The sequence below is a fragment of the Oncorhynchus mykiss genome, chromosome 15 (assembly GCF_013265735.2).
Source record: "Oncorhynchus mykiss isolate Arlee chromosome 15, USDA_OmykA_1.1, whole genome shotgun sequence".
Classification (NCBI taxonomy): domain Eukaryota; kingdom Metazoa; phylum Chordata; class Actinopteri; order Salmoniformes; family Salmonidae; genus Oncorhynchus; species Oncorhynchus mykiss.
In genome coordinates, this window is record NC_048579.1 from 7,486,540 (window position 1) to 7,499,213 (window position 12,674).

Sequence of the window (12,674 nt, forward strand, 5' to 3'; positions counted from 1 at the left end):
AAAGGTTAAATATATAAAAATACATATATGAAAAATACCACACCTCCTTGTGCCTTATTGCTTAAACATATTGCTTAATTACAAGGCATGGTTTATACAGTCCAAACAACATGTGATGTTAAGTCAACAGTCTCCTCATGGAGGAAAAGGAGAGAGGTCATGATGACATTACCCAGACATATTCCCAACGGGCCAATGTAAACCTACCTAGTCACTGATGAGACAGGCAGGGCTTGAACAGACCTCCACCGACCAAACAGAACTAAACACCACATCCCATTTAGACCTGGCTGTCCATGTTTCATTGCCATTCAGCGAGCGAGAGAGAGAGAGAGAGAGAGAGAGAGAGAGGGTAGAGTAGAGTGGGTTTGTGAGGGCTCTGAAACGCTACCGTTGTCTGCAGGAATGCACCAGAAAAGGAGCACATGAACCAGGGGCAGTGACAATGTTGTCTGTACCTGTCACGTTCTGACCTCTATTTCCTTTGTTTTTGTATTTATTTAGTATGGTCAGGGCGTGAGTTGGGTGGGCAGTCTATGTTTGTTTTTCTATGTTTTGGTCTAGTTCTATGTTCGGCCTGATATGGTTCTCAATCAGAGGCAGGTGTTCGTCATTGTCTCTGATTGGGAACCATATTTAGGTAGCCTGGGTTTCACTGTGTGTTTGTGGGTGATTGTTCCTGTCTTTGTGTAGTGTTCACCAGATAGGCTGTATTAGGTTTTGAGTTCTCACGTTTCTTGTTTTTTCGTTAGTTTGTTCTTGTATAGTGTCGTCAATAAATACAATGAACAACCACCACGCTGCGCTTTGGTCCGCCTCTACTTTACAAGAAGAGAATCGTTACAGAATCACCCACCACAACAGGACCAAGCGGTGTGGTAATGGGCAAAGGAGAAAGCAGCAGCAGGAGCAGCGCGAGGAGGTATGGACATGGGAGGACGAATTAGACGGTAAAGGACCTTGGGCTCAGCCAGGAGAATATCGCCGTCCCAAGGAAGAACGGGAGGCGGCGAAAGCGGAGAGGCGCTGGTACGAGGAGGCAGCGCGGCGTCGTGGATGGAAGCCCGGGAGTCAGCCCCAAACATTTCTTGGGGGGGGGCTAACAGGGAGTATGGCTACGCCAGGTAGGAGACCTGAGCCAACTTCCTGTGGTTACCGGGGGGCTAGAGAGACCGGGCAGGCACCGTGTTATGCTGTGGAGCGCACGGTGTCCCCAGTGCGGGTGCACAGCCCGGTGCGGTACATTCCAGCTCCGCGTATCGGCCGGGCTAGAGTGGGCATCGAGCCAAGTGCCATGAAGCCGGCTCTACGCATCTGGTCTCCAGTGCGTCTCCTTGGGCCGGCTTACATGGCACCAGCCTTGCGCACGGTGTCCCCGGTTCGCCTGCATAGCCCAGTGCGGGCTATTCCACCTCGCCGCACTGGCAGGGCGACCGGGACCATTCAACCGGGTAAGGTTGGGCAGGCTCGGTGCTCAAGAGCTCCAGTGCGCCTGCACGGCCCGGTCTATCCGTCACCACCTCCACACCCCAGCCCTCCGGTGGCAGCTCCCCGTACCAGGCTGTCTCTCCGGCCCATCCGTCCAGAGCCTTCCTCCTCTCCAGCGCTGCCGGAGCCTCCCGCCTGTCCGGCGCCTCTGCCGGAGCCTCCCGCCTGTCCGGCGCCTCTGCCGGAGCCTCCCGCCTGTCCGGCGCCGCTGCCGGAGCCTCCCGCCTGTCCGGCGCCTCTGCCGGAGCCTCCCGCCTGTCCGGCGCCTCTGCCGGAGCCTCCCGCCTGTCCGGCGCCTCTGCCGGAGCCTCCCGCCTGTCCGGCGCCTCTGCCGGAGCCTCCCGCCTGTCCGGCGCCTCTGCCGGAGCCTCCCGCCTGTCCGGCGCCTCTGCCGGAGCCTCCCGCCTGTCCGGCGCCTCTGCCGGAGCTTCCCGTCTGCCCGGCGCCTCTGCCGGAGCTTCCCGTCTGCCCGGCGCCTCTGCCAGAGCTTCGCGTCTGCCCGGCGCCATCGGAGCTTCCCGTCTGCCCAGCGCCGCCAGCGCCGCCCGTCTGCCCAGCGCCGCCAGCGCCGCCCGTCGGCCCAGCGCCGCCAGCGCCGCCCGTCTGCCCAGCGCCGCCAGCGCCGCCCGTCTGCCCAGCGCCGCCAGTGCCGCCCGTCTGCCCAGCGCCGCCAGTGCCGCCCGTCTGCCCAGCGCCGCCAGTGCCGCCCGTCTGCCAGGAGCCGCCAATGCCGCCCGTCAGCCAGGGGCCGCCAGTGCCGCCAGTCAGCCAGGGGCCGCCAGTGCCGCCAGTCAGCCAGGGGCCGCCAGTGCCGCCAGTCAACCAGGGGCCGCCAGTGCCGCCAGTCAGCCAGGGGCCGCCAGTCAGCCAGGGGCCGCCAGTGCCGCCAGTCAGCCAGGGGCCGCTAGAGCCCCTCCGCCCGGAGCAGCTGTCCCTCTGTCCCGAGCAGCTGTCCCTCTGTCCCGAGCAGCTGTCCCTCTGTCCCGAGCAGCTGTCCCTCTGTCCCGAGCAGCTGTCCCTCTGTCCCGAGCAGCTGTCCCTCTGTCCCGAGCAGCTGTCCCTCTGTCCCGAGAAGCTGCCCCTCTGTCCCAAGCAGCCCCTCTGTCCAGTGGGGTCATTGAGAGGGGTGGGCATGGTGAGTAAGCCACGGAGGCGGACAATAAGGCGGACTGAGACAATGGCGAAGTGGGGTCCGCGTCCCGCGCCAGAGCCGCCACCGCGGACAGACGCCCACCCAGACCCTCCCCTATAGGTCAAGGTTTTGCGGCCGGAGTCCGCACCTTTGGGGGGGGGTACTGTCACGTTCTGACCTCTATTTCCTTTGTTTTTGTATTTATTTAGTATGGTCAGGGCGTGAGTTGGGTGGGCAGTCTATGTTTGTTTTTCTATGTTTTGGTCTAGTTCTATGTTCGGCCTGATATGGTTCTCAATCAGAGGCAGGTGTTCGTCATTGTCTCTGATTGGGAACCATATTTAGGTAGCCTGGGTTTCACTGTGTGTTTGTGGGTGATTGTTCCTGTCTTTGTGTAGTGTTCACCAGATAGGCTGTATTAGGTTTTGAGTTCTCACGTTTCTTGTTTTTTCGTTAGTTTGTTCTTGTATAGTGTCGTCAATAAATACAATCAACAACCACCACGCTGCGCTTTGGTCCGCCTCTACTTTACAAGAAGAGAATCGTTACAGTACCACTGTTAGCTCAGAGGACACCCTGCAGAAAACAGCTTAAATGATCCATAAACACCCGCCGAGAAACTCAGAAAACACAAACTGTATATAGGCACATGGATATGAACATGAATGAAAGTGAATGGTCATTTATATGAGTTTGAACAATGAAGAGGTCTGTGTAGGCCTTGTACTGTTCTGGGCAGTGTGTATAAAGCCATTAGTAAATATTGAACAACTGAAAGGGTTAACACGTGAACTAATACAATACATCAACTGTTCATAGAAATACAATCAATCAGAATGTAAGTAAGATTAGAATATAGAAGACTGATGAGAACCAATGTCATCGCTGGTTTAGATTCAGTCTGATAAATCCCCTCTTAAAATATCTACAATATTATCCTGTTGTAATGAGTGTATTGATAGACTATGTATTCTAGACTAACTATAAGGGGTCTGTAATCCTGAAGACCTGAACTCAGTGACTAGGTCACCTCCCGTTATGGGAATAGGCCTGGTCTGCATGCTGCTGGCCTGCAGTTTGAAGAGCCTATTAAATAATACGGAAGTGCTAAGCGAACCATCAACCAATCAATGAGCAGCACTTAGACTGGAAACATTCCCACGGTGGAGGGAACGGCACGCTCAGAGCCCAGACAACGCGGCCTTGTCACCCCAACCCACACATGCAAGTGCAAAATTCAGGAGGGAAAGTTGGGTGTTGCACAAAGCCCTCCAGTCTCTCGTTGGGCTTCGGTGCGGACTAGGGCAGTGTGGAGAAAGGGTGATCCTTTCAGCAAGTCAGTGATGCGCTGCTTGACCACTCAAATCTATCAGAACGTCCAAGAGGACGGCCCTCGAGACAGCTGCAGTGCGCGCCGGTCAGTCCATGGGCCGCCCTACACCATCCATGGCCAGAAATAATGCGTGGAAATTTGCGGTGCCAGGCAAAAATGCAATTAATGTCTAGTTAAACAATCACCTAATTATTAATACCCATATGACATACCCTTTAACGGTGGATCAGTCTGATGGGTCTGCCACACTGCACAACTCCCCAAAGATTGTGCGTTACTGATCAATCGATGAGAGCACCGTTGTCGGTATTCAATGCAATTTCATGACGTGCTCGTGAATCGGGTCCGGAAATGTCCTGTGTGCCCCGGAGCCATGAATAAAAATTGGCAGACACCTCTCCTCTTTAGCAAACTGTGTGGCTGCAATCTCAAACCGTGCGGAATTCCACCACGTTGACCTGGCTGAACCACGTCACACACACCTAACGGACCAGAGGTTCAGAGTTAGATTTTTTTTCACCATAAATCTCTAAATGGGATGCTATTGAAAACGTGTTTTACCGCTCCTTCATATCTAAACTAAGTTAAGCGGACAGAAAAGCAAGCGCACCAAATAAACATCGTGAACAAATAAGTGGATGGGTAGATGAGGTAAAAATGAATTAAAATACATGTAACCAACTTCTTTATAACCCGTTGAAACACATGACAGTGATACCTAAATATATTCGGAACAAATATCAATAGTGTTCAACGAATCTTTGAATGTAAATGTTGAATAAAATACGTGATTCACTTTACTTTGTGAGGTACAACTGTACCTCGACTTAAGTTCAATTGGATCCACAGACCTCTTGACCGAATCAAGTAGGAACAGTCTCTTTCCTATCCTTCTTCTCACATCTAGTTGCGTTACTAATTGAAAATACAAAATTAATTACAGACATTTACGAAAACAAGACCCTGTTATGTTCCCCGATCTCTCCCTATATCTCTCCCCGTATCTCTCCCCGGATCTCTCCCCGTATCTCTCCCTATATCTCTCCCCGTATCTCTCCCTACATCTCTCCCCGGATCTCTCCCTATATCTCTCCCCGTATCTCTCCCTACATCTCTCCCCGGATCTCTCCCTATATCTCTCCCCGTATCTCTCCCTACATCTCTCCCGGGTATCTCCCTATATCTTTCCCCGGATCTCTCCCTATATCTCTCCCCGTATCTCTCCCTGGATCTCTCCCTATATCTCTCCCCGTATCTCTCCCTACATCTCTCCCGGATATCTCCCTATATCTTTCCCCGGATCTCTCCCTATATCTCTCCCCGTATCTCTCCCTACATCGCTCCCGGATCTCTCCCTATATCTTTCCCCGGATCTCTCCCTACATCTCTCCCCGGATCTCTCCCCGGATCTCCCCCTATATCTCTCCCCGGATCTCTCCCTAAATCTTTCCCCGGATCTCTCCCTATATTTCTCCCCGTATCTCTCCCTACATCTCTCCCCGTATCTCTCCCTACATCTCTCCCCGGATCTCTCCCTATATCTCTCCCCGGATCTCTCCCTATATCTCTCACAGTATCTCTCCCTATATCTCTCCCCGTATCTCCATCATGTTTTAAGAGCAGTCCCCTAATAAGGTTTCTGCCGCGGTTGGCTGATAGTCTACTCACTACAACTTTTACACAACGTTTTTTGGATCCTAACAGTTGTTCTTACCTGCTCTGACATGGGTAGCCTGCAGAACCAGGGATAATGTCATGAATGCGGTTACAGTGGAATCCATAATCCACTTTTTCGTTTTCCACCTTGTGGACCGCTTTCGCATCTCCATGGTCTGCGCCCACAAAAGTGAACACAACTTGGGTGACTTCAGGTGATTTTAAATGAGGTCCCTTCCACAATCCCTGTGTTATGGATAATTGCACTAAACAGCCATAAATGAGGGGTGTTTATCCTCTTCTCTCAGCCACTCCAGGCCCCCCCATTATACGGTCTTCCTTTCCAGTACCCAGCCTTCTGACTGAATGTATTCGGGTTTAAATCAACAGGCACAGAGAGCACTCGTTACCCTAAGAGCTACACCGACAGGAGGGCTGGGCAAGCACCGCAAACCAGACCCACGATTACAGTGAAATGACATGGGGGGGGGGGGGGGGAAATGACCCTGATTAGCAAATCACGGGGCTAGAAATTATCCTTGGGATCCACCCATCAGTTTTACAAAGCTCCTGCCAATTAAGTCTACCCTGAGCGCGTGCACGTACAATCATTATTATTATTTTTAATAAAAGAAGACGAAAAAAGTGGCCTGTACTTCCTGGAAATGTCCTGGGAATGAACGGAATGCCATTAGGGTGAGAAACTAAATTTGGCACGTGAGCATAATTCCCACTGTTGAACAGTGTCTCGTGGACTTGTCTGTCCTATCCCACAGTATACTGTTCTGCCCTGCTCCAGTCACCTACTGCATGGTGTGTTGCTTGTGTTCATATAGGATGCACAATTAGTTAACTACAGCAAACATTAAAAAAAACATACTTTATTGCATCATAAAACAGATTTTACAGAATGCTACTTTTCAGGTCTTATCTGGTCAATATTGTCTATCCTCTTTTGGCTCCATAACATCTATTGCTACCAGGCACACTCTATCACGGTCAGGTCAGGTGCCTACTAATATGTCAGGCCAGTCAGAAGCAGGGTGTCTGTGTATCCACTACTACTCTCTCTCTCTCTCTCTCTCTCTCTCTTGGCTGTAAGGCATCAATCAGTAAGGCATCTGTCAACATGCTTGTCTTGTCTATCCTGAGATACATACTATTGAACCCAAATGGCACCCCTATTTCTTATATAGTGCACTACATACCACACTATTCCCTATGTAGTGCACTATTTTTGATCGGGACCCTAAATACCACCCTATTCCCTATATAGTGCACTACTTTTGACCAGGGCCCATAGGGAATAGGGTGTTATTTTGGGACATAGACTTAGTATTTGGGCTGATCCTGAGACAAGTGGTATTTTCTGAATTGTTTTAAGATCCCCATCAGCTGTTTTGAAATCCGCAGCGACTCTTCCTGGGGTCCACACAGAACATGAATCATGACATAATACAGAATATTAATAGACAAGAGCAGCTCAAGGACAGAACTATATACATAAAAAAATATATATATATATTTAACTGCACACGTAGCTTACATATCAATACATACACACAAGATATCTAGGTCCAATAGGGGAGAGGCGTTGTGTTGTGAGGTGTTGCTTCATCTGGTTTTTGGAAACCAGGTCTGCTGTTCACTTGATGTGCTGGTGCAACTCAGGTAGTTGGCACTATTGATTGAGGACCTCTATGTAGTTGAATGTGATAATTTTTTAAAGAATATATGTTTATGTTTTTTTTATTGTATGCTGAATTATATTGTGTATGTCGTTTTATTTTTTTTATTTTTTTATTGTAATATGTACAAGACTCTCTTGTAAAATATATTTTTAATCGCAATATGACTCCTTGTTTAAATAAAAGTTATATGCAAATATAATATGGAAGCGAGTTCTAGTATAACTCCCACAATCTTCTTATTATCAATTTCTTTCAACCGATCATCGGTCATTTGTGTCAGTGCGGTACATGTTGAGTGCCCTTCTCTATAAGCACGCTGAAAGAGAAATAGTACCGTGTGTGGTCAAACACATTTTTTTTCAAAAAAGTTTGCTAAGAGCTGGCATACAAGCTGATAGGTTTGCTGTTAGAACCAGTAAAGGTAGCTTTAGCACTCTTGGGTGGCAGAATGACTTTGGCTTCCCTCCAGGCCTGAGGACAAACACCTTCCTCTGTGCTCAGATTAAAGATATGACAGATAGGAGTGGCTATAGAGTCAGCTACTATCCTCAGTAGCCTTCCATCTAAATTGTCATTGCCAGGAGCGTTGCCATTATTCACCGATAACAATAATTTCCCCACCTGATTCCACACTAACTTTACAAAATGATGATGGACTGTCGGGTCCCTCCACGGACAGACCAAATGTAGGTAATGTTCTCGTGATGGATTGGTGTCCTGCCAGTACAGGGAGCTCTGCCCAGAACATCACGCTTCTCCACGGTTCAGAGACCCACAGGCCTGAGACAATGGAGGCATCCCAAATGACACCTTGTTCCTTATTTAGTGCACTACTTTTAAACAGAGCCCTATGGGTCCTGGATAAAAGTAATGCACTCGTATGTAGGCAATAGGGTGCCTTTTGGAACGTAGTCAGTTAGAGAATTAATGCAAGGAATGGTTTGGTGTATTGAATAATAGCAGGCTATCAATCGTATTACCATTGGCTTATAGAAGAACCAAATCATCCACACATAAATAGGAGATTTATCTGTGTTGGTTGTCTCATTAGAATTAAGGAAAGACATGAAACATAGGAGAATATTCTGATACGTTGTGTAAAGGTTTGTGGAATTTAGATATTATTTGGGTATTTGCAATCTTAGATTTATATGACACATATATATATATATATATATTTAAATCCAGTTTGACCGGAGGTTATCAGCAAAGCTCTTTGAGTTGATGTTCATGAGCCAGTTGGTCAGATATTGAATGCTGTTACTTGTGACTGACTATTATGAATGGAACATGGGGGAAAGCAGCTTTTACACAGGGAATTTAAGCGTGGTGTTTACACAGATTAGTTAGGGTTAAAAACAAAAAAAAAGTGGCTGTTGTGACTACGGACCTACTGCTTCCGTCACACAGTGGATCTGTCTATCTCCCTTTGGACCTCTAGACCAGGACAAGTATCATGATAATAACAGGCTATATGGTCAACTGTATATGTACTGTAGACGTTGTCATGTTTTTCCGTGTATCATTTTGTGGGGTTATGTTGGTATCTATCAAGATGGCTGCCGTTGTTGTCATATACAGAGTGCTTGACTTGGACTGAAATAGCTGCCGGTACTCATTTTGCATGCCGGTTACTGTTTATATTTGAAAGCAGAACCTCCACAATACTTTTGAGCTATGGTAATATTATATAAGAGTAACAGGAGCTTAAGCAGTCGAACATTTGAGGTGCCGGGTACGCAGGTCCGGTAAGCTCCTGCCCAAGTCAAACACTGGATCTACTGTTAGGGCATGTTTATAGACGAACACAGCTTTTTAATGACATTTAAAAATAAACATAGATTTTACATAATCCCTGTAGTCTGATGTTTTAATGGTGGCTTTATTTTGAAAAGGGTTCTATTTCCGTGCAGACACTGAGTCCTTAAAGCACTGCTGCTTGAAAAAAAAAAAGATGCTATATCTCTATATTAAAAACACACACAAAAAAAACCATGATCAAGGTTAATCATTTCTGCCATATGATTTAGCATGCAAACTGACAGCAAACGTATAACCCAACAAGACAGTGTAATGATGCTATAATTAGTGTCACTTTCTGTCCAGCCATCTGTCAGTTTGAGAAAATCGGAAGAGAAGAAAAAAAAAACATAACTCTACCCAGCAAACCAAAATTGGTTCTTTGAAGGTTCCCTGAACATTTGTTAGGCAATTGTTGGTATAAAACATTTGCCTGATGTTGCAACATTCCTAGAACACATTTAATCTGTTCTTTAAAGGTTCCCAGAATGTTTCATTATGTTGTGGGAACAGTCTGGTGGGAACATTGTGGGGACATCACAAAATGTATTTTCCCAAAACACAAAAAAATGTTTATTTTAGGGTGCAAAAGAACATTCACCTGATGTTACAATAACATTCCCAGAACACATTTTATCTGTTGTTTTAAAGGTTCCCAGAATGTTTCATTGGGTTGTGTGAACATTGTGTGGACATGACAAGAGACATCTTCACAAAAACAAAAAATTGTCGTGCTGACATTCAGATGTTTGTGTCAGGGTGCACTAAACATCCCTTTGATGTTGCAAAAATGTTTTTGTGTTCTTTAAAGGTTACCAGAACATTTACTTAGGATGTGGGAACAGTGTGGGAACATTACAAGAGACAGGTTCACAAAACACAAAATATGCTCAGTTGTGATGACATTCGTACACCCTCAAACAAATACAGTAGATTAACACCCTCAAACAAATACAGTAGACGAACACCCTCAAACAAATACAAGGTACATTAGTCTAATAACCGTAAACAACTTTTTGACTTTGTTTACTCTGAAGTATTATTTATACAAACACATGTCTGTATCCAGGCTGTATCACAACCGACTGTGATTGAGAATCCTACAGGGCGGCACACAATTGGACCAGCGTTATCCGGGTTTGGCTGGTGTAGGCCGTCATTGTAAATAAGAATTTGTGACTTGCCTAGTTAGTTAAAGGTTAAATAAAATAAATGTTCCTGCACATAAACTTTTTTTTTTTAAAGTAATGCCCACACTTTAAATAAATAAACATTTACTGTAAAACTGTAGAAATAGTTTGTTTGTGAGTTCTGCCAGTTGGAGACAACGATGGTTGCACAGCCTCCGTTAAATAGCTAAATAGCCAAGCCCAGAACGGCTCTTTATACTCAACGGGTGTGTGAGCTAGACCTGATGTGGTATTGTAAGAGACAGACCTTTCACAGGCACACCTAAGCTAACCACCTACCGCTGCCCATCAGCGAATAAACACACACACGGCTGGGCCGAGGCTCGGGGAGAATAAATGGTTCTCTCTCTATCAGACTCACACAGCAAGACTGGGGTCGGCAGGTAGCCTAGTGGTAATAGCGTTGGACTAGTAGCCAAAAGGTTGCAAGATCGAATCCCTGAGCTGACAAGGTACAAAATCTGTAATTTTGCCCCTGAACAAGGCAGTTAACCCACTGATCCTAGGGCATCATTGTAAATAAGAATTTGTTCTTATTAACGGACTTGCCTAGTTAAATAATGGTTAAAAAAATAAAATGCAGGTCTGAGGAATTGCTGAAAACTTTCTATAGAAAGAGTAGAGCGGTCCTAATGTACTCAATGGCAGGTAACATATGTGTTTTGATTCTTCCACGACTCTTCTAGAAGGTCAAATGATTCCATCAATGTCACCGAGTTCCTTCCTTGTAGTTTCACTGTGGTCTATCATGCTGCTCTCCTGATTGAGCATTTGGATAATGCCTACATGCACTTTGAGAAAGCGCATACAGGCGTAAAACACACGATGGTCTATCATGCTGCTCACCTGACTGAGCATTTGGATAATGCCTACATGTACTTTGAGAAAGCGCATACAGGCGTAAAACAGGCGATGGTCTATCATGCTGCTCACCTGACTGAGCATTTGGATAATGCCTACATGCACTTTGAGAAAGCGCATACAGGCGTAAAACACACGATGGTCTATCATGCTGCTCACCTGACTGAGCATTTGGATAATGCCTACATGTACTTTGAGAAAGCGCATACAGGCGTAAAACAGGCGATGGTCTAGAATCTGAGTCAGAGAAGGGAGTGCAGCTGACTTTAAAATGACTAAATATTCACAATTATTACACCCATCTGCATACTATTTTTAACTGAACTAGGAATACAGAGGGATAGATGAATACAACTGGTGTCTGTACATTATAGCCTTCAGCCACATTGAATTTATTTATTTGTATTTATTTGTATTTATTTTTTATTTTTATTTAACCTTTATTTAAAGCAAGTCAGTTAAGAACAAATTATTATTTACAATGACGGCCTTCCAAAAGGCAAAAGGCCTCCTGCAGGAACGGGGGCCTGGGATTTAAAAAACATATAAATATATATAAATATAGGACAGAACACACATCACAACAAGAGAGACAACACAACACTGCATAAAGAGAGACCTAAAGACAACAACATATCAACGGCATTAACACATGACAACACATCTGGTAGCACCCCAACATAACAACAACATGGTAGCAACACAACATAACAACAACATGGTAGCAACACATCTGGTAGCAACACAACATGACAACAACATGGTAGCAATACAGAACATGGTAAAAACATTATTGGGCACAGACAACAGCACAAAGGGCAAGAAGGTAGAGACAACAATACATCACACAAAGCAGCCATAACTGTCAGCAAGAGTGTCCATGTTTGAGTCTTTGAATGAAGAGATTGAGATAAATCTGTCCAGTTTGAGTGTTTGTTGCAGCTCGTTCCAGTCGCTGGCTGCAGCAAACTGAAAAGAGGAGCGACCCAGGGATGTGTGTGCTTTGGGGACATTTAACAGAATGTGACTGGCAGAACGGGTGTTGTAAGTGGAGGATGAGGGCTGCAGTAGATATCTCAGATAGGGGGGAGTGAGGGTTTTATAAATAAGCATCAACCAGTGGGTCTTGCAACGGGTGTACAGAGATGACCAGTTTACAGAGGAGTATAGAGTGCAGTGATGTCTCCTATAAGGAGCATTGGTGGAACCTCTGATGGCCGAATGGTAAAGAACATCTAGCCGCACGAGAGCACCCTTACCTGCCGATCTATAAATTATGTCTCCGTAATCTAGCATGGGTAGGATGGTCATCTGAATCAGCGTTAGTTTGGCAGCTAGGGTGAAAGAGGAGTGATTACAATAGAGGAAACCAAGTCTCGATTTAACTTTAGCCTGCAGCTTTGATATGTGCTGAGAGACAGGTCTAATCTGAGGCAGACTGAAATGGCAGGTCTAATCTGAAAAAGACTGATAGGACAGGTCTAATCTGAAGCAGACTGATATGGCAGGTATAATCTGAAGCA

General features: G+C 46.3%; 1 protein-coding gene across 4 annotated transcripts in view; it reads right to left on the minus strand.

Moving 5' to 3' along the window:
• LOC110490894 (collagen alpha-1(XI) chain) overlaps window positions 1–6,062 on the minus strand; it is a 177,949-nt gene extending 171,887 nt beyond the window's left edge. For all 4 annotated transcript variants that reach the window (XM_036945700.1, XM_036945699.1, XM_036945698.1 and 1 more), the window contains exon 1: window positions 5,668–6,062. In XM_036945700.1, the coding sequence (XP_036801595.1) occupies window positions 5,668–5,782 (115 nt within the window). In that variant the 5' untranslated portion in view covers window positions 5,783–6,062. The remainder of the gene's footprint in view (window positions 1–5,667) is intronic.
• Between the last annotated feature and the right edge of the window lie 6,612 nt (window positions 6,063–12,674).